The following is a 20,143-nucleotide window of genomic DNA, read 5'->3' on the forward strand; positions in this document are numbered from 1 at the left end:
GACTAACCAGGATGTGATCCGGGACCCCACCAACGTAGAACTTTGTACTGTTGTCATATTGGAAAGTAAAACTATCCCCGCTGACCTCGCCGTCAATTGGATTGGAATCTATGAAGAGCTTCAAATCTTTCCCTTCCCTGGCGAAGAAAAATACGTAACAACGGCATTAATATCATCAACAACAACAATAAAATCCATTTATATTACGTTATATACGTTATCAACCATGTTGAATGGAAATGCCAAAGAAAAAGTTCAACACCATCAGTTGGATGAGCATAAGACATCCGGAATGAGCAACAGAAAAAAAAAACGGATTAAAGTTTCATTTTTTATAACGTAGAGTTCTAAAAAAAGAGGGGGTGCCAACACGTTTGCTCTGCTGCTTTAGTAATCAGTACAGCCATCAGATTGTTGTTAAACATTTAAAAAGTGACAGCGATTCCATCTCTGAATTGAATCGCTATGTTCGTCTATTGTGATAATGATGTGAGATCCATGCCTCTACATTGACCAATGATAACAGTCAGTATTATTGAGGTCCAAAGTGTTTTCTACAAATCTAACAAATTCAACCATGTATGCGCTTATCAAGGTGTAGTTTCTCAGCAAATAAACGTTTGAAGATGTTGAATGAACAACTACTGAATGAAAGAAACTATGTAACGAGATCTGAGACAACGAGCAAATGAAACGGAACATGAGGCATAAGATGAAAAACGTGGGTATAAAAGTGGTTTACTACGGAGTTTTTTTTCAGTTCGCTAAAAAATAAATAAAAGCGTTAATGTTAATAACTTACCTGAAAATTTTGAAAAAAAAATCATGAAACAAGTTAACAGTAATAACCGTAGATTACGATATTGATAATCAGTTATTTTTGCAATACAAAATATTTAGTCGAACAAAGCACACCTCCTGATTTCATATGTCGTAATTTGATTGTTGTTGACCGGCTTCGTTCCCTTCACGACAGTTTCGACGGATCCCAGGTTGATTCTGAATTGAGGATGTCCCCCAACGATCTCACCAATCATGTAATCATCCTGTAAAAATAAACCAACAGCTGAGATACCGCCATGATAGGTAACAAGCTTTCAAAACTCCTCTTTTCAATCGCTGCACTGCACCCAGCTCAGTCTGTCTCTTGTGTAATCTTACAATATTGCTCGTAACGTCATTAAGGTACTTGAAATAATTTTTTGACGTTTCGTGTTCGAGCTAAACAGAACAAATTTAATCACTTTCTCAATCGACGGTAAACTTCTCAGCAGGTCATGTGGGGCTTGATTATTCTGATTATGGCGCAATGAACAATCATTTCGTGACTAGCTTCACATAACATTTCATTGCAAGGGAAAAATAGAAGTGAAAAAATGTAAGATAAAAGCATTATTGTACAATAATAATAATAACAACCGCAAAATTATTTATTATAATAAATGACAATAATAATAATAATAATAATAATGTTAACATCTTTTATTTTCCCCCCAAAAAATTACATTAAGATAGATAAAATGAAATTAAATAAAGTTCGAATAAAATAATCAACGATAATCAGAAATGATTTAGGTAAAAAAAAAATTATAAAAGCGTATTCTACGTAGCTCGTCATCCAGTGAAAGAAACACGAAATGAGTACAACGAGAACAGATTAGTTTTACATCGATTCATTCCGCCAAATTTCTATCACAATAAACAGCGTATGATGAGGACATCGCAGAGTTAATAAGACTATTATAAAATTGATCAGACCAAATAATGTCAACCAGCGACAAATCGAAATAATTGAAAAAACCTAGCGGCAAAATTTCGAACGTATGATGATGATGATAATAATAATAATAATAATAATAATAATAATAATAATAATAATAATAATAATAATAATAATAATAATAATAATAATAATAATAATAATAATAATAATAATAATAATAATAATGGGAACATCCTTTTATTTTCTAACTCCAAATACCAAATATTAATAATGAAATAATTATAAAATCCTATTTAATCTAAAATGCTCGTCACTGCAAGTGAGTACATTTTAGAGGGGCTAGTTTTTGGGGTTCAATCATTCTTATTATTTTGGCGTTATCAATCAAATTTTATGGTAAACATAGAGTTGCAATAAAGTTAATAAAAAGACAATAATATATTTTATACAATCTGAACCTTGTCTCTATATTGCTCGACATAGTATAGAATGTGTACAACTAGAGTAGGTCAGTTTAATATTTAATAATAATAATAATAATAATAATAATAATAATAATAATAATAATAATGGTAATAAAAACTATCAAAAGTTTGAAGAACATGAACTTTGAACTAACGGCCAGCCCACTGTCTTTGCCGATGTAGAAGAGCAATCCGTCGGCTTGCTTGGTCTGAAAGTGCAGAGAAATCTTCGAGACCATGCCGGAAGATGGCATGTCAATGCTATTGCGCACCTGACAACATGGCATCAACGTCATCAACGTCGTCATCATCATCAACATCATCATCATCAACATCATCATCAACATCATCATCATCAACGTCAACATCATCATCAACGTCGTCATCATCATCAACATCATCATCATCAACATCATCATCATCATCAACATCATCATCAACGTCGTCATCATCATCATCATCAACGTCATCATCATCAACGTCATCATCATCAACGTCATCATCATCAACGTCATCATCATCAACGTCATCATCATCAACGTCATCATCATCAACGTCATCATCATCAACGTCATCATCATCAACATTAACGTCATCAATAACATTAACATCATCAACAACACCAACATCATAATTATAATCGTAGGTGCGGACGTCTGTGATCAGGTTCGAATGTAAAGAAATCCATCACCCATCACTGCCCACGTAGCATGCATTGTTATCTGTTGCAGGCAGGCTAGGCTGGCTTACACCATAATTTGTAATTAATTGAATACAACATCCCTCGATGTTATGAACTTGTATTTATTATAATTCATTTGTACACTATCACAATTATCATAAATTGGTAAAATGGAATGTCGCTCACTTGTAGGACTGATTCGTGGGTGAAGTTAACTCCAAGTGTAACCTGGAATGAGTAGACATCACCATTCATCATTAGCAGCGTTTATTATCATCATTTATTAAAATCACGACAACCATAAGCATCATCATCATCATCGTCGTCATCGTCATCATCAAGGTCGTGGTCCCACCGACCAGATTAGCGGCATCCCGAGCCTGTCTTATGTAGTCCCTCAGGAGGTCCATGTTGTACTTCAGCTCGTCCTCCAGCTTGATCAGCTGATCGGACTGCCGGGTCAGGTCCTCCATGACAAAGATGGTCTCTTCGATCTTCGAGACCTCAACCTGCATGTCTTGGTAAGCCACACGAACGTCACTGTTCATTTCGCTGAGCTGTTGTGGAAGACTCCGTATCTGGTCGGTTGCAAATTGTGTTGCATGTCAATACTATGATACTAATGTAGTTAATGATAACAACCAAATAAAAAGAAAAAGATGCAGCTGAACGAAATAATGATACAAAAATGAAATAGAAAAAAACATATCAATGATACAAATGAGAATGAAACCATAACGATGTAGCAACACACCAATCCTGATCCATCTAGTTACTTACACGTTCCACACTTGCCGTTAAATTCTTATCGAGTTCTTGCAACTTTGTGGAGTAGGAGGAGAGGATCTGACGGTTTTCCTCAACCTCGCTCCTGCTGTCCTCGAAAATCGTTTCATAATCTTCCATTTTGATGTCTTCCAGTCCTTTTACGACGTCCGTGTACGATTTGTCTTTCTCACTCTCCTTCATGCTTTTTAGCATGCCTTGAATAATTGCCAGTTTATCGACCAGATCTGCAAGAAACATTGGCAGTATCGCTTGCAGTAAAGATCAGATGATGATGATGATGATGATGATGATGATGACCGTTGTGATGGCTTCTTAATACGTTTCAAATTATAACTGTCGTCATATTCATCATCATGGTCATCATAATTGAGCGTCATTTTCATCATCGTCGCCATATAATCCTCATCATCACCTTCATCATCGTTTAATCATCGTCACCGACCTCGATCGATGCTCATCTTGATGAGGTTGATCTGCTTCGAAATGTTTCCGAGCTGAGCGCTTTTTTCAGATGTGTCTATCGATAGGATGACTGACTAATGATGGTAATGATTATGATGACGGTGATGAGAGTGGTGATGATAGTGGTGATGACGGTGATGATAATGATGACGGTGATGATGATTATGAATGCTAATTAATTGGTGTTAACTATGACCATAAACGACGGTGGTGATGATGTTATTGATAACGATTGTAATAATAATAAAGATGATCATGATAATCTTGATAACGATTAAATGATGACCACAATCAATTTTATATTTCATCGACTAACAAGCCAACAAATGTTCAATTACGTCAACCAGAATTCCAAACTACACTGGGACAGTTAGCAACAAATCGCACAATGACGTCATGATGTCAGAAATTATCAGATTAATGCGGTAAAATTTAATGAAATATGAAAATATTAAACTGAAAAAATTAAATGAAAAAACCCATCGAACCATATTTCTTGCTACGTTGACGAGCCTCTCTGCTTCCTGGCTGTCCTTCCAGGCTTCTTCAATGGTCTTCACTATCGTCTCGTACACTCCAGATGCTTCGATCGCCAACTTCACTGAGCTCTCCGTGTTGCTGATTGACCTTTCAAAGTAAACACCATTCATTTATCTTTCTTTTTCTATCATTTTTCAAAATCAATTGTACCTTAATAACCAGAATTTTTTGCCAAATAATAAAACAAAACCAATGTAGTCGGCAAGTTAGCTCAATCGGTAGAAGTGCCATGTCTCGCACTGTATTATTACGCGATAACCTGGTTCGAATACTGTCTGTCCGAAAGTCAAAGACCATCATACGCGTATGCTGTGGTGTTTGCGAGTGCATGCATGACGTTTATGTACGCTGTGGGGTCTGGTAGGGCAGCTGTTGTGGCTGGAAAGTTTAATTTATAAGTAATTAAAATAATTTATAAGTATTAAAAGACATGTAAACAGTTTTGCGTTTGTTGGGGTAACATAATAAAAAACAAAAAATGCCAGCATCGCTGCTATAACATGAAATCACCACAAAAATTATCACAAGCTCGTCAGCAGCCAACACAAACACAGCAAACAACACAAACACAACAAACAACACAAACACAACAAATAACACAAACACAACAAACAACACAAACAATGCAAACACATCAGCACAAACTCCATCAAAGACGTGGCCTTTCTTTCCAGTTCGTTAACATGAACAGACACCTGACGAAGCAATGTCTTCAAGTTCTCATTCTCCGCTACCAATTTGTGAACGAATCTCTGAGCATCCGCCACCAGCGTCTTCAACCTCTCCAGATCACTGATGGCACTCTGTTTAGAAGGGTAATGCGTACGATGACGTCACATAACAACCACAAAAACGACGATGACAACAACAGCCGCAATAGAAACACTAGCAATAACTTCAGTTTGTTAAAATGGAGTGATTATCTTAGTCAGAGAAAAAAACTTATACCTTATCCCCAACCACATCACCGAGAAAAACATCATCATCAACAACAACATCATCATCATCAACAACAACATCATCAACAACAACATCATCATCAACAACAACAACATCATCATCAACAACAACATCATCAACAACAACATCATCATCAACAACAACAATATCACTATCATCATCATCAACATCAACAACATCATCATCAAGAGCAACATCACCATCATCATCAACAACAACAAGTAGATCTCACATTAAAAGCCTTCTTGGCTTCGTTGAGGTCATCATCCACAACGTTCAGGTTCTTCCTTGACTCCTCCAAACACTTTGCTATCTGCCCCTCGTTGTTCTTGATCTTTATTATAAGACCCTGGAATATGATCAAAAAGTAATAATCATGCAAAACAACATGATCGGTGATATAGAACGCTTGATCTCGCTATATCAGGGCAATGATACCCTTACAACATCGTGCCATCTCTGCCTCTTCTGCGTAGTTTTATCCAAGCGTCCAGGTTTATTCTTTGATGTCCTTTTTTTATTCTATTCAGAAGTGACAGTTCAGATTTTTATAAATAAACTTTGTTTGCCTTTTAGTTAAAAATCGTCGGCTTTTTGCCATTCATCAAGCCGATATTTTGGTACTCGTGGTCATCAACCAGTGCTTTCTACTTTTCACAAACTCATTGATTTCTTCATGCAATTTCCTAACTTGTGACATGATTTCTATGAAAAAATCTTTTAAAAAGACTTTTAAAGCTTCCCTGAGCTACTTGCTTTTTTTACAAATTTAACTTTCTTGCACGCTATTTGTAATGCTCCTCGACTCAGTCAGCTACGGACAGCAGCGACACACGCATGCATGCATCATACAAAGTTTCATCCTTCAAAGAAAGGTCACGTCTTTTAGAAACTTCTGCTGCCAGCCACTATCGCCATTCTCTTTTCAGTTTCAGCTTCTGATCCATCCATGCCTCCTAGTTCTCTTTAAATTACGTAAAACTTGCAACTGCCTTCTTATATGTTTTTATCGATTCTGTTTCAACAAGGTTCTATTCGTGCGAAACCGTTGTATATTGTCACATATATAATAATATAATAACAATTCTTATGAAACTGTTGTACATTGTTGCATATATATGATGAGGAGCAACAAGGAGCAATGCGGTGTTTCACACGTGCGAGAGTTCCATTCAAGAGTTTCAAGGAGTGCACTTCTTTTTCTCAATCACAGCCGCAAAACAATTTCAAGAAGACAAATCAGAAAAGAAAACTAACATCAACATGAGCCTTGGTGTTGCGCAGTTCATTGAGCAGCTTGGTGACCTCGGCTGACCTCTGCGCTGAACTTTGAGCCAGTCTCTGAAGGTCCTGCAGCTGAGCGAGGATGAGGTAGATGGAGGAGTTAATGTCCGTCGTTCTGTTCAACCGCGTGTGCGATCTGCCCAATAACTCTCTAGCTCTTAGCAGGGCTGCGTTGTTGTTGTTGTTTGTGTTGTTGTATGTGTTGTCGATGATTGTATTATTGTTGTTGTTTATGTTGTTGTTTTTGCTATTGTTGCTGTTGTTGTTGTTTGTGTTGTTGTTGTTAATGCAAAAAATTTTAATAATCTAAAAAAACAAAAACTTAAGTAATGCTAATCAACTTAGCCGAGATAAAATATTATAAACGACTAACTGTCGTTCGCCTTGGCAAGTTCATTGAGTGCCATATCCTTCTCATCATGAAAGCCCTTCTTCCTCATCTCTGTCAGGATGGCCGTGCACTCTTTGACCATCTCGTCGACGTTTGACGAGGCCCCAGAGGTCGTCAGCTGGTCCGTCTTAATGCGCACTTTATTTAGGGCATCTGAGTGTATGTATGCGTGTGTGTGTGCGTTGTGTGCGTGTGTGAGCGTGTGTGAGCGTGCGTGTGTGTGGATAGCATTCTTTCAATCTTTATCATTATTTGAACTATCATCCAGATCATATTAATAATTTTTTCTTTTTGCCTTCAAGACTGCGATCGCTATCTGGACTGGACTCAATCATCCTAACTGTCAGCATCATCATCAACACCATCATCATCATCATCTATGCATATCATTACGCATGTCATCAAATCATTGGCCGCCCACAGAGCGAACATCACCACAACATCACAACAACATCACAACATCATTACAACATCACAACAACATCACTACAACATCACAACATCATTACAACATCACAACAACATCACTACAACATCACAACTACTTACCATCAACCAGATCTTTGGTCTTGCTACGAATGCTTTCATAGTAATTGTTCACTTCAGTTTTGATGTCTCGAGCTGAATCTTCAACTCTCTCCGATTCATTGTACAATCTGTTGAGCTGTTTATTAGATAGTTTATCGATTGGATGGTTCGTTTGATAGTTGATTAATTCAATGGTTGATTAATTGGATAAGTTTTTTAGATCATTGGAGAGTTAGTTGATTGATTGTTTGGTTCACTGGATAGTTAATTGATTGACAAGTTTATTGAATAGTTTTTTGGTTGGTTGGTTAATTGATTGGTTGATTGATTGATTAGTTTATTGATTAAAACGTTTGCAATCTCACAGTTTGCAAAACAGTTTTTGCAGAACTGTGCACTTCATCGATTTCTCTGCTGGCCTCGATGACGTCATGGCCTGAAGACGGACGATCGGTCAACAACATTTTGACCTTCGGTTCAAGGTCATGATATCGTCGGTCAAGAGTTTCCAAGTGGTGGATGGTCTGCAAATGATGGTGGTAGTAGTGGTAAAGGTGGCGATGGTGGCGGTGGTGGTTAGTGCCGGTGGTGAATGTGGTAATGATCATCAATTTGAATGATGGCAGTAGAACTCATTCTACTTCTTCATGCTTCCTCAATTTTGCTCAAATGCTGAGCGAAAGTCTCAGCGGGCACATTATTGACCAACAAACTGGGAAGGGAATTAAATGGACAGCAGCTGATGAACAGGCAGTCAGTGGGCAGTCAACAGTCAACAGTCAACAAATAAATATATATTTCACAGAAAAAAATCAATCAATTAATTAACCTTAACCAACATAACGAACCATCTAAACAACCAACCAAACAATCAACCAAACAACCATTCAATCAACCAGCCAATTAGCCAACCGACTAACACACCAACCGAACTAACGAACCGAATCAACCGACCGACCAGCCAGCCAGCCAGCCAGCCCACCAACCTGAACACTGACACTGACGCTGGTGAGGTCGTGCTTCATCTGCGTGACGTTCCTATGCAACACGTCAATGTCGTCCAACAACAACTGCACGCAACTGTCGCACTCTGTTCATCATGCAAATTTGAGTGAGTGAGTGAGAGTGAGTGAGTGAGTGAGTGAGAGTGAGTGAGTGAGTGAGTGAGTGAGTGTGAGTGAGAGTGAGTGAGTGAGTGAGTGAGTGAGTGAGTGAGTGAGTGAGTGAGTGAGTGAGTGAGTGAGTGTGAGTGAGTGAGTGAGTGAGTGAGCGAGCGAGTGTGAGTGAGTGAGTGAGTGAGTGAGTGAGTGAGTGAGTGAGTGAGTGAGTGTGAGTGAGTGAGTGAGTGAGTGTGAGTGAGTGAGTGAGGAGTGAGTGACTAAGTGAGTGAGTGGGTGGTGAGTGAGTAAGAGAGTAAGCTACACTAAGTCATAAATAAAAAATTTAACGTTAATTTTAAAAAATATCTAATGTGTTTACAGCATCAACTCCTACACAACACAACAGCCAACCCTGTATTCTTTGTTTGTAGTAGTCTTTATTATTGCAGCTCTGACATAGGCAGAACCACTTACGATGTTGCATATATACCATCTATATATCTTATTATGTTCTTCATTTTTTCATCCATTGATTTGCCACAAACGCATCACCACCATATCGTCAGCACCAAACAACCCACCACTACCAACCGTTGTCTTCATTATAGAATCACTAAAATCTTCATCACCATCGTCACCATCCATTATTATTACACATTATCATCATCATCACCATCGTCACTATCATCATCATCAATTTCAAGCACCTTTGCAGCCAAAGCCTTCAATCATGATCCACTTATGCAGGCACTTGTCGCAGTTGGGTCCAGTGACCCCGGGCAGGCACTGGCATTCCCCTGTCTCCTTGTCACACGTCACCGCTCCTTTCGATAGGCAGTTGCAAGCTGTGGGGTCGTTTGTGTGTGTGTGTGTGTTGTGTGTGTGTGTGTGTATGTGTGTGAGTGTGTGTGTAGTTTGGTGGTCATGAGTGTGCTTGTGTAATGTGCGTAGTGTTGCGTGGTAGTCGTGTGGTGTGTTGTGGTTGTGTGCGACACTACCGAACCTCATCAACAGCCAAAACTTACGTCGGCACCCTTGAGGCAGATAGTTCCAGTAGCCATCGATGCATCGGTCGCACATCCTTCCTGTGACCCCCTCCCTGCACTGGCACTGGCCGCTGATGAGGTCGCATTCAGACGACGTCGCCGCCACTCCACAACTGCACATCTCACATCCGCGGTTGCGGTGGAAACCAAACGATCCAGGCTGTTTGTTTGGTTTGTGGGATTGTTTGTTTGTTTGTTTAATTGATTGATTGATTGATTGGTTGATTGATTGATTGATTGATCGATCGATCGATCGATCGATCGATCGATCGATCGATCGATCGATTGATTGTTTGTATGTATGTATGTTTGTCTGTATGCTAGTTTGTTTTGTAGACTTGCTTACAAATCATAAAAAGTTGAATGACTACAACACAACGGTCGAACCGACACCCAGGCAGGTTGATACGATGCATGCATGTGAACGTAAGGCGTGTCGGTTAATTGTACGTTCGCACTAGGATACGTTTTGCTGCGTATTGCAACTACATAAATTATATTATGTGTGCGTGTGTGGATGCGAGTCACATACAAATGTGCACGTACGCGAAACACACAAAACATACACATACAAAAAAGGACAAACGTGCATACAAAGAAACACACGGACAGATGCATAAATAGGTAAACACTTACAACGCACTGCGAGCACTGCGGACCATAAACATTTTGCTTGCAGACACACTGACCAGTCACGTGATCACAATGGTCGGTTCCAAGGGGTTCACACAGACATTCTGGTTGTGTGATGGTGTTGATGATGATGATGCTGTTGATGATGAGGAGGAAAAGGATGATGAAGATGATGATGATGATGAAGATAATGACGATGATGAAGATGAGGAGGTTGATATTAATGTATTCGGACGTGCATCATCAACCTTCCCCACAAAACCAACCCTAACATTACCGGCAAAAACAACAACAGCACGACCCAATCAACACATCAACACATCAACAACAGCAACAACAACAACACTGACTTTTACAGTTCCTGCCATCGAGGGCATCCCCATAGTACCCGTCGGCACACCTCTCACACCTCTCCCCTCCCGTGTTCTGCAGACATTTCAAGCATCGTCCAGTTTTCACGTCGCACGCCATCGGGTCACGTTCATCGATGTTTCCACTACACTCGCATTTCTTGCACTGACCTCCAGGGGTCATCGGGTGGCCCCAATAACCGGGGGCGCATCTGGGGGTCATCAAACATGAAAACATTCACTCAACCACGCAATTACACACCGACTTATAATCTAACACACAAGCCCATAAACAAACAAACAGAAGTAGAAAACAAATAAGCTGAAACGCAAGAATGCAAAAATGAACATTCAAAAATAATTTAAACGCAAATATCCAAGCACACTAACAAGCACACAGACAAGCATACAACAGCACCAACTTGTCACAATTTTTCCCAGTGTAGCCGGGCAAACAGTAGCATCGGTCCACCACCCCAGCAAAACTAACATCGCAGTGGGTGGCAAAGCTGATGTGAAGGTGTTGGTAGTTGTGGTAGCGTTGGCGGTTAGAGTGGGAGGGTTGAGAGTAGTGGTAGTTGATAGATATCGGTAGTTATTTTATACATTTGTAAAATAACAACAAAATACATCAACAAATAACAAAAAAATGATGGTGGCGGTGGTGATGGTGATGATGACGGTGATGAGCAAACTTGTTGGATTCGAGACGCAGTGGACAGGAGCAGATGCGGCACGTGTTGCTTTGGCGGTCAAGGAAGTAGCCACGCTTGCATTTCAAACATTGAGGACCATCGAAGTTGTCGCGACAGTTCTGACATGGTGGTGAAGATGTGGTTGTGGTAGTGATGATGTGGCTGCGGTGGAGATAGTAGTGATGATGATTGTGGCTGCTCCAGCGATAGAAATTATGTAATGAAAAGGTGAAAATAGTCATTGGTGATTAGTGATGATGATGAGGGGAGCGGCACGGCTGAAGACGTTGCGATTGTATTGTTTTTAAGAATAAGGACGATGATGTGATGGCGATGATGATGTGTCAACAACATTATAATGACAGCAAAGCAGGCAATAAAAAAATTTTCTGCACGGTGAAGGAAAGGTTCGCTGTGCAGCGAAACCAACAGATAAAATGGAAACAAGACCAATGATACGTTGGTCAGCTTACAATGCAGATCCCAGTTGTTTGGTCGCATGTTGTTGCTCTATTGTTGCACTGACAGGCCAAACACTGACCATTCTTCGCCCTGAAGAACCCCTGGGCACACGATTCGCACGACGAACCCCCGTGGTTTGGTGGACACTCGCACCTTTCCACACTGTCGGCCACCTCACCCCACCCGTCCTCACGCGCTTCATCCATCGACACGTCTGACAGTCTGGTTGGCGGTAGGTGTGAAACTATTTGTTAGTAACGTTCCAACAACAAACATGATGATGGTGTGAAATATGTCATGAAAATGAGCTGCTTTACAACCAAAAAAAATTAAGGCTTGCTTACGGCAGAACTGAACTGACTCCACCATTACATGCTACATGGCTCGATGCAATTACACAACACTCTCACCAAAGCTTACTATAACCACTTCATAATCGAAACCATGCAGCAACCACACCACACCACAGTCGAACCACATCGCAACCACACAAGATTATGACCGGAATGAGTTACTGACTTAATATATGAGGTATCCTTGAATGGAGATGCCATGATGAGGATGGATTGAAGGTTGGAGAGAAGGATGAGGAACTGATCACGTGATATGGGGGCGCCAGTTCTTTCGTGCACAAATTTTGTCTGCAACAATTTGTTCATAAATGAAAAGTCCGCATTTGTCGAGCAGAGCAACAACAACACAACAACAACAAAAACAACAACACAACACAACAAAAACAACAACACAACAAAAACAACAACAACAACACAACAACAACAACAACCACAACAACACATCAACAACACAACAACAACAACAATTTTCTCATTGAACAAAAACATTCAAACACACCAACTCAAAACCAGCAGCAACATGCAACATCAACATTTGTAATACATTTCAATTCTCACCGACATTTGAAACTTCATAAAGACTGAAAGGAGAATAAAAAAAAGTGTTGGCAGACACACAGACAGACAGACAGACAGGCAGTCAGACAGACAGACAGACAGACAAACAGGCAGTCAGTCAGTCAGGCAGACAGACAGACAGCCAGCACAAGGTCTTACTTCGACTAGGTGGACCTCTTCAGCGTGTTCAACGGAACTGTGAACCTCCTGCAATCCATGAACGTAGCTGACCCTTGAACTCTTGCCGACCAAGATGAAGTCAGGCGACTTGAACCTCTCACCTTCCATCCCGTCGGCCAACAATTTATAACGAAGTTTTCCACCATAGGAACGGACCTATGTGCAGATGATGACGACGACGACGTTGTTGATGTTTGTAATGAATTTTGTAAATATTTTATAGCTAAGGATGATAATGATGATGATTAGTATAATTAGAAAAAAGATTATGATGATGATGATGATGAAAAATGTGGCATTGATAAATAGAAAGATAGAAGAGATAAATGATGATGATGATTGTGGTAAGTGATAGTGATAATGATAGATGATGATGATAGATGGATGGATGAATAGATAAATGAGTGGATGAATGGACGGACAGACAAATTAATAGGTTAAAAAAAGAGAGAAAGAGAGATGGAGGAGATGGAAAGATAGATAAAATCAAAATGATAAATGATGATGAATGATGATGAATGATACATCAAGATGATAATAATGATAAAAAAATTGCACTACCATCACCACATCCTTACCATCACATAACCATCAACCCATCAGCATTACCACATTCTCACCCCCGCTTCTTCATTATCATCATCACATCATCATTATATCATCATATCAACATCGCCACATCATCATCATCATTACCGTGACGGGTACTGACTGACCTTGTTATTGAGAAAGGTCATAGGGGCCGACCAGTAGGCGGGCTGGTCGGTGGTTTGAAGGTGGACCTCCTGCAGGTGCCACATCCTCCTGCCCTCATCATATTCTGCTGTCGTCATCGTGTTCGTCACTGTCCAGTCTTGCAGCTCCGTTATCTATCGTTCACAAATCATGCAACTCGTCTTAATGATGATGTGATGATGATGATGTGATGTGATAATGATGTGATGATATGACGATGTGATGATGTGATAATGATGTGATGATGTGATGATATGATAATGTGATGATGTGATGATATGATGATGTTGTGAAGATGTTAGACAATAAGTTTCGTCCTCTGTAGTAATCATGTGAGGTGCTGGTGATGATGGATAGATGATGTGGTGATGACGATGTTATGATGATGTCTGACAATACCGGTTTAAGACGAAAAAAGAAACAAACGAAATCATCAATTAGCGCGTCAGCTGTAACAAAACACAAGATGCAGCGAGAAGCACATGCGTGAAAATTTGCTGAAGAGAACTTAGTAGAAACAAGTAAGCGTTTGAGCCAAACTCTCGCACAAAGGTTTGATGAAAGATGGAAAACTGACCTGGGCCCAACGGAGATCAGATGCCTGACACCTCGAGGTCACTCCGAAGCAGAAGCACTGACTGCAGCCCTTCGGGTTGGATGCCAGCAGGGAGAAGGTGGATGGCTGACACTGCGAGCAATCGTGACCCTCCACGTTTTCCTGGAATGTCATTTTTTCTATCAATCAAACAAATCCTTCCTATTTTTTTGCGTGCAGATTTTTGTCGAGTAGGCATACATGGAAACAATTTTAGAGCTCACATAGTTGATTCATGTGAAATTTTATTTTGAAGGTTTTAAGCACCAGCATTTAATAGGTTGAAACAATTTAACAAGTTAGCTTATATCCAGATCTATAAAGATCTAAACCAACCACCAAATGATGAATTGAATCAATCAATCAAACAAACAACAGTCAACCAACCAGCCAGCCAGTCAACCAAAAGACCGACTGACCGACCAATTTATCAATCAATCAATTATTCATTCAATCAACCAACCTTACACAAACACCTGCCAGTCTGTTGGTCACATACATCACTGAGAACGCCATTCAAATCACAAGAGCACTGCCTGCATCTCGGGAAATCGTAGTAACCAAGTTTGCACTTGTTGCACTTCCTCCCAGCAACGTTCGGTTTGCAGTGACATTGGCCGCTGTTTTCATCGCATTCCATATCCGCACTGACGACTCCTCGAGCGTCACAGCCACACTCCTCGCAACCAACCAGGGCGTTGTAGCCAAATGTGTTGGGCAGGCAGGTGTCGCAGTTTTCACCGGTCACCAGTTTCGGGCAGACACACCGTCCTGTCCTTGGCTCACATATTCCTGTCGGACACTGACATTCTGCAGAGTTTCAACAGGGAAGTTCCATTATTTCAATCATTACATCAACATTATTACTGCATTAATGTATTATGTAATTTTTCACCAACGTTACATTATTCTTACATAGCATATCAACATGACATGACAACATGACATGATCACATCAACAAATTAACCTCTACAGTTTGGAAATCCCCAATACCCAGTTTTGCATTGCGAGCAATCCCTGCCAATAATGAACTGGGACTTGCACGGACATTTGCCTCCGTACGGATCGCAGTTGAAACTTGTCGACCCATCTGGATCGCACTGGCACTTGAGAGCTCCGTTGTTGTAATCCGTCGTGATAGAGTAGATGCTGTCCTTACAGAACTGCAGTCCACTGGCGCTGTTCGTTTGTGGTGAGTGGTGGGTGGGATTTGATGGTGGGTGGGTTTTGATGATGATTGATGGGCGATTGTAATGGTGGGTGGTATAGACGGGTGCAGGTGAATCGGAAAAATGAGAAAAGTAGGTGTTCGTTGAAACAAGTATTGAATGAAAGCCAAATGATGTAATAATCGGGGACAGTAGCAAGAACGCACTCGACACTGAAGCCGTGGTCGGAGCACTTGTTGATGAACTCTGTCGACTTGTCGTCCTCAGTGTTGTCTGCGTGGATCTTCTCAGAGTAGCTGACCGAAGGTATCACGGCAAGGTAATCCTGAACATTTTAATTGCCATGTTCATGAGGTTGATAAAGATGAAAATGATGATTCAATTTAATTACGCCAATAGCATCAACGACATTAACAACATCAACCACACAAGTTACATCAACCACACAAGTTACATCAACCACACGAGTTACATCAAACAAATCAACCACATAACTGACTGACTGACCAGCCAAACAGGATTGGTACTGTTGAACGATACTCTGGCATCGCTGTCTACTATGTCAACATTGGGTCTGTCCTTGAACTTGACAATACCGTGGCAACCATTCAGAGATGGGCAAGGATCGGCCCTCATTGTGCCTTTTAAAATATATTGGATGTCGTATTGATCATTCGTTCACCTTACAAAATTTTTACACTCCTTAATTCCTTAAGTCGATAGATGATTTAATATTAATATTAAAATGAAGCGGGGAGCCAACAAACCTTTGTGGAACTGTCCGCCAGCGTATACCTCGACATCTACGTCAAATCCTACAATGTGAGGCTGGTAGTACAAGGGCACCAGGGCGTAACTGCCCGGGGTCACTTGCACTTTTATATCAATTCGTGGCTGCAATGTCGATTAAATGATATTTGTGAATGGAGGATGCCAAAGCTCCGAAGCTGTTCAGCAAACACTTTCATGCAGTTCAGCTATAAAAACATCATCGTCAACCTCACTAGCATCATTATCAACGTCCTCAACATCATTACCAACATCAGTATCAACATCACCATCAACAACCTAACTGTCAACATCTTCATCACTATTATAAACTTTTCATTTATTTTACTAAAAAATATCGCCACACCAAGCCACACCACACCACAAACCATCACCTCTCTCCTATGCAGTTTGATAACTTTGATAGATGGATCTGGGTGACTGCCCTCAATTATGACGGGCGGTGGAGTTATCGGCAACTCACTTCCGATTTCAAATTCGATCGTGACGCCCGGCGGTTTGCCCGCTGGTCTGCCTTGAATGCACCTGATTGGTTGGGCAGTTGATGATTGGTCAAGACTCAAGACTGGTTGAGTAGTTGATTGATTGTGATTAGATGACCAGTTGATGCCTCGAAAACATATTGTACACTAATTTAACTGTCAATGTAACCGATGTTTAACGAATTCTTATGTTTACGTCAGTTGAGTGAGATGCGTTATATTACGATATGTTGAGCCACTAGCGTTACTCAACGTTGTTATAACATGTTTCAATCTCATGTGAAAAAAAAACTAACTTCTCTTTCTTATAGATACATTTGAACTTTGGCTCGATGAGGTCAATGTGCCACTTGTCAAGAGGGATGGCGTACACTTTGTCCTGGAGAAGGATCAATCAAATATCGTGAGAGGAATAATTATGAAATAGAAGCATCAACATAATTCATATTTAATTTAGAATTGCAATATAACGCATGATAAATTGAGGAAATGAAAAGGATCAGGCAAACTCACGATAGCAAGGTTGATGTCACTTCTTCCGTTCAACGTCAGTGTGAAATATCGACCATCGACATTAATGACCTTGACATTGTGACTGTCATCGGATATGAACTGACGGCAGGGAGAGCTGTGTACAAAACATCAGCATTCAATTACCACAATCACAACAACAGTCGTAACATTTACAACATTAAAATAATAACATCACAAAAGCAACAGCAATTAAAAGATAAGAAACAATTACAACAAAAACAGTACCTACGGCAACAATAACAAACTTTTATGTGATATCTACCACAAAATGCACACAATTTATACGTTTTTATTTATTCTGTCTGCGTCTAACTGAAACATTTCCTATATATTTTTGCCAAAAACAAAACATCCCAGCAGACTTATTTGTAACCAACACAACTGAGGAAACATTCATTTGGAAACATTAACATTTTTTCTCGTATTTTATTTATACTTGCATAAGATTTTAATAATTTGTTTTTAAATAGTTTCATTAACAATGACAGCATTGATGAGGAGGAAAGAGGGATAAAAAAGCGAACCTGTAAGGACAGTTGGCGAGCCTGATGACACCGCTGTCCCTGGCGCCTGGCGTTTGAATATCCGCCTCCATGTCCTGAGCTCTGTTTATATCATCCGTGAAGTAGGAGATGATTAGAACGTGCGGGCCAGGCTGCTCCACTGGAACGGTGAAAGTTATCGACGTCTGCAAGATGTCATGCTTGGTGTTTAGTATTTAACTGGTATCCGATCAAGCAAATTTTGTCTTATAATTAATTTGCAATCACAATTATGTGAAACCAAAACAATTCACCTGTCTTTCATCTAATTTAGCCATATCAGTTAGACCAAGTTTATCGAGATTTGATTGGTTGTCGTAGAGTTGGGTTTTTTCGTGATAAGAACCATCTCCACTCTCCCCAGACGATCCAGGAACGTTCGAGAAAGGCTTCAAATCGAGGTACACGTAGTGCTTGCAACTGTGGAAGAGTACGAAATAACAAATATTTAAACAAAATTAACTAAATAAATACTTTATTCAGGGAAACACATAAAAACAAAAAATGAAGCACGTGAACGAACATGTCGCTGGTTGAAGGGACGGTGCACGGCTGGTGGAACTTCTCGTGCAGGATTGGAGCCTCGTAGTAAGCAGCTGGCAGCAGGACCATGTAGTCCTACGTGCGTGATTCACACATTTTCATACCTCGTTATTTGCTAGTATTAGGACAACGATGCTAACATTTCAACTACTAAAATACAAAAAAAGTGACTTTATATATATATATATATATATATATATATATATATATATATATATATATATGGCTAGTGTCATTGATATTCACACTTGGCACCAGATGAACAAACAATGAGCTAACCACGAGAACTGACTCAGGCGTCTTCAAACTGAATGTCCACCTGCCAGGGTTCAATGTGAACGCTGATGAAACTCCCCCGCCAGATGACATGGTTGCAAAGTCTGGAGCGACCAGTGGATGGAAGGTAACGAAACTCGATTGCGAATGTCCATCGGTGTGTGAACGTTGATCAGGAGTGACCCTGACCTCCGCTGTGGTCGCCTGATTGTTTTTATTCAAGTAGTGGTACACGACCCTGTACAGGCCAGCTTTGCGGACGTCGAGGTCCAGCAGCACTTCATCCTGCGGTGTCAAAAAGTTTCAAATTATTTGCATTTTACGTTATTTTTTATCTTTTCAAATTTTGCATGTGAGAAGGCTATAATAAGTAATTCAATTAATTTTTTTATAATTGATTGCGTGTTCAGCGGACCATCATCTTATTGATTTCAACCCTCACTCCATCAAACTCACCTGTATCCTGGAGAAGATTGCATATCCTCTCCACGAGTAACCATGGAACTCGTTGGAATCGAACCCGAACCTAACGCTGTTGCCATCTGATGTTCTTCCATCTTCTTTCGTAAATCATTTGGTGCAGGTTAGGCACGTAATGAGTCGTCAACGCCCTAGAGTGACAGTAAAAAAAACGTTTGCCAAACAAATTAGACTACTCAGCAGTTATGATCACCGGTTATCATTGATATATGATAATGATTACCATTTGAGTCACTGAAGAAAGAAGTAAGAAATAAACAAACTGGTCGCATTTCGTGCCGTGAATCATCGGCTTGCATGTGCACTTGCCTGCGTAGTCGCATCTGTTGCTCTGTGAACCACCAACGTCACACTTGCAGGCTGTCGTGTAAGCATCAACAACATCCATGTAAGCATCAACAACATCCATGTCAGCATCAACAACATCCATGTCAGCATCAACAACATCCATGTCAGCATCAACAACATCCATGTCAGCATCAACAACATCCATGTAAGTATCAACAATTTAAGTGATGCCAACAAGTTTTTTAACATTTTCTTGCGCTCTGCTCGAGACACTTCAATTTATGGAGCTATTTTTTATATAAATTTCTAATCAACTATGTTGCAATTAAACGGAAAACATTACAGAAACTAAATTGGGACTGCAGTCGTCCAGAAAAAACGACTAACGCTGGCATCCGAACGGGTTGTGGTCCTGAAGCGCGAACGTCCCATCGACGCACTGGTCACACTTCCTTCCGGTCACGAACGGCTTGCACTTGCACTGGCCGGTCGTGGAATCGCATGCATTC

The 20,143-nt window shown here is 40.2% G+C and overlaps 2 protein-coding genes across 2 annotated transcripts in view; both read right to left on the reverse strand.

The window, feature by feature from the left end:
- Window positions 1–19,818, reverse strand: part of HELRODRAFT_192596 (hypothetical protein) — a gene marked incomplete at its 5' end in the record, with an annotated part of 31,625 nt that extends 11,807 nt beyond the window's left edge. The window contains 42 exons of the mRNA XM_009023147.1: window positions 8–137; window positions 916–1,046; window positions 2,343–2,459; window positions 3,056–3,097; window positions 3,229–3,447; window positions 3,650–3,906; window positions 4,101–4,194; window positions 4,609–4,747; window positions 4,920–4,969; window positions 5,356–5,463; window positions 5,853–5,969; window positions 6,065–6,142; window positions 6,878–7,071; window positions 7,278–7,448; window positions 7,845–7,959; window positions 8,189–8,347; window positions 8,810–8,913; window positions 9,631–9,768; window positions 9,949–10,129; window positions 10,606–10,706; window positions 10,953–11,164; window positions 11,375–11,461; window positions 11,648–11,766; window positions 12,121–12,331; window positions 12,629–12,750; window positions 13,180–13,356; window positions 13,917–14,069; window positions 14,513–14,653; window positions 15,030–15,340; window positions 15,499–15,710; window positions 15,907–16,025; window positions 16,208–16,341; window positions 16,468–16,594; window positions 16,858–17,014; window positions 17,268–17,350; window positions 17,485–17,599; window positions 18,030–18,193; window positions 18,302–18,467; window positions 18,571–18,665; window positions 18,870–19,151; window positions 19,323–19,416; window positions 19,610–19,818. Coding sequence (XP_009021395.1) covers window positions 8–137; window positions 916–1,046; window positions 2,343–2,459; window positions 3,056–3,097; window positions 3,229–3,447; window positions 3,650–3,906; window positions 4,101–4,194; window positions 4,609–4,747; window positions 4,920–4,969; window positions 5,356–5,463; window positions 5,853–5,969; window positions 6,065–6,142; window positions 6,878–7,071; window positions 7,278–7,448; window positions 7,845–7,959; window positions 8,189–8,347; window positions 8,810–8,913; window positions 9,631–9,768; window positions 9,949–10,129; window positions 10,606–10,706; window positions 10,953–11,164; window positions 11,375–11,461; window positions 11,648–11,766; window positions 12,121–12,331; window positions 12,629–12,750; window positions 13,180–13,356; window positions 13,917–14,069; window positions 14,513–14,653; window positions 15,030–15,340; window positions 15,499–15,710; window positions 15,907–16,025; window positions 16,208–16,341; window positions 16,468–16,594; window positions 16,858–17,014; window positions 17,268–17,350; window positions 17,485–17,599; window positions 18,030–18,193; window positions 18,302–18,467; window positions 18,571–18,665; window positions 18,870–19,151; window positions 19,323–19,416; window positions 19,610–19,818 — 6,135 coding nt within the window. The remainder of the gene's footprint in view (window positions 1–7; window positions 138–915; window positions 1,047–2,342; window positions 2,460–3,055; window positions 3,098–3,228; window positions 3,448–3,649; window positions 3,907–4,100; window positions 4,195–4,608; window positions 4,748–4,919; window positions 4,970–5,355; window positions 5,464–5,852; window positions 5,970–6,064; window positions 6,143–6,877; window positions 7,072–7,277; window positions 7,449–7,844; window positions 7,960–8,188; window positions 8,348–8,809; window positions 8,914–9,630; window positions 9,769–9,948; window positions 10,130–10,605; window positions 10,707–10,952; window positions 11,165–11,374; window positions 11,462–11,647; window positions 11,767–12,120; window positions 12,332–12,628; window positions 12,751–13,179; window positions 13,357–13,916; window positions 14,070–14,512; window positions 14,654–15,029; window positions 15,341–15,498; window positions 15,711–15,906; window positions 16,026–16,207; window positions 16,342–16,467; window positions 16,595–16,857; window positions 17,015–17,267; window positions 17,351–17,484; window positions 17,600–18,029; window positions 18,194–18,301; window positions 18,468–18,570; window positions 18,666–18,869; window positions 19,152–19,322; window positions 19,417–19,609) is intronic.
- Window positions 19,819–20,016: 198 nt separating this feature from the next.
- The window catches only part of HELRODRAFT_83197 (hypothetical protein), a gene marked incomplete at both ends in the record, with an annotated part of 2,913 nt that continues 2,786 nt past the window's right edge, over window positions 20,017–20,143 (reverse strand). Inside the window, one exon of the mRNA XM_009023148.1 lies at window positions 20,017–20,143. This exon is cut by the window's right edge and continues 37 nt beyond it. Within this exon, the coding sequence (XP_009021396.1) occupies window positions 20,017–20,143 (127 nt within the window).

Source organism: Helobdella robusta, assembly GCF_000326865.2.
Source record: "Helobdella robusta unplaced genomic scaffold HELROscaffold_35, whole genome shotgun sequence".
NCBI lineage: Eukaryota > Metazoa > Annelida > Clitellata > Rhynchobdellida > Glossiphoniidae > Helobdella > Helobdella robusta.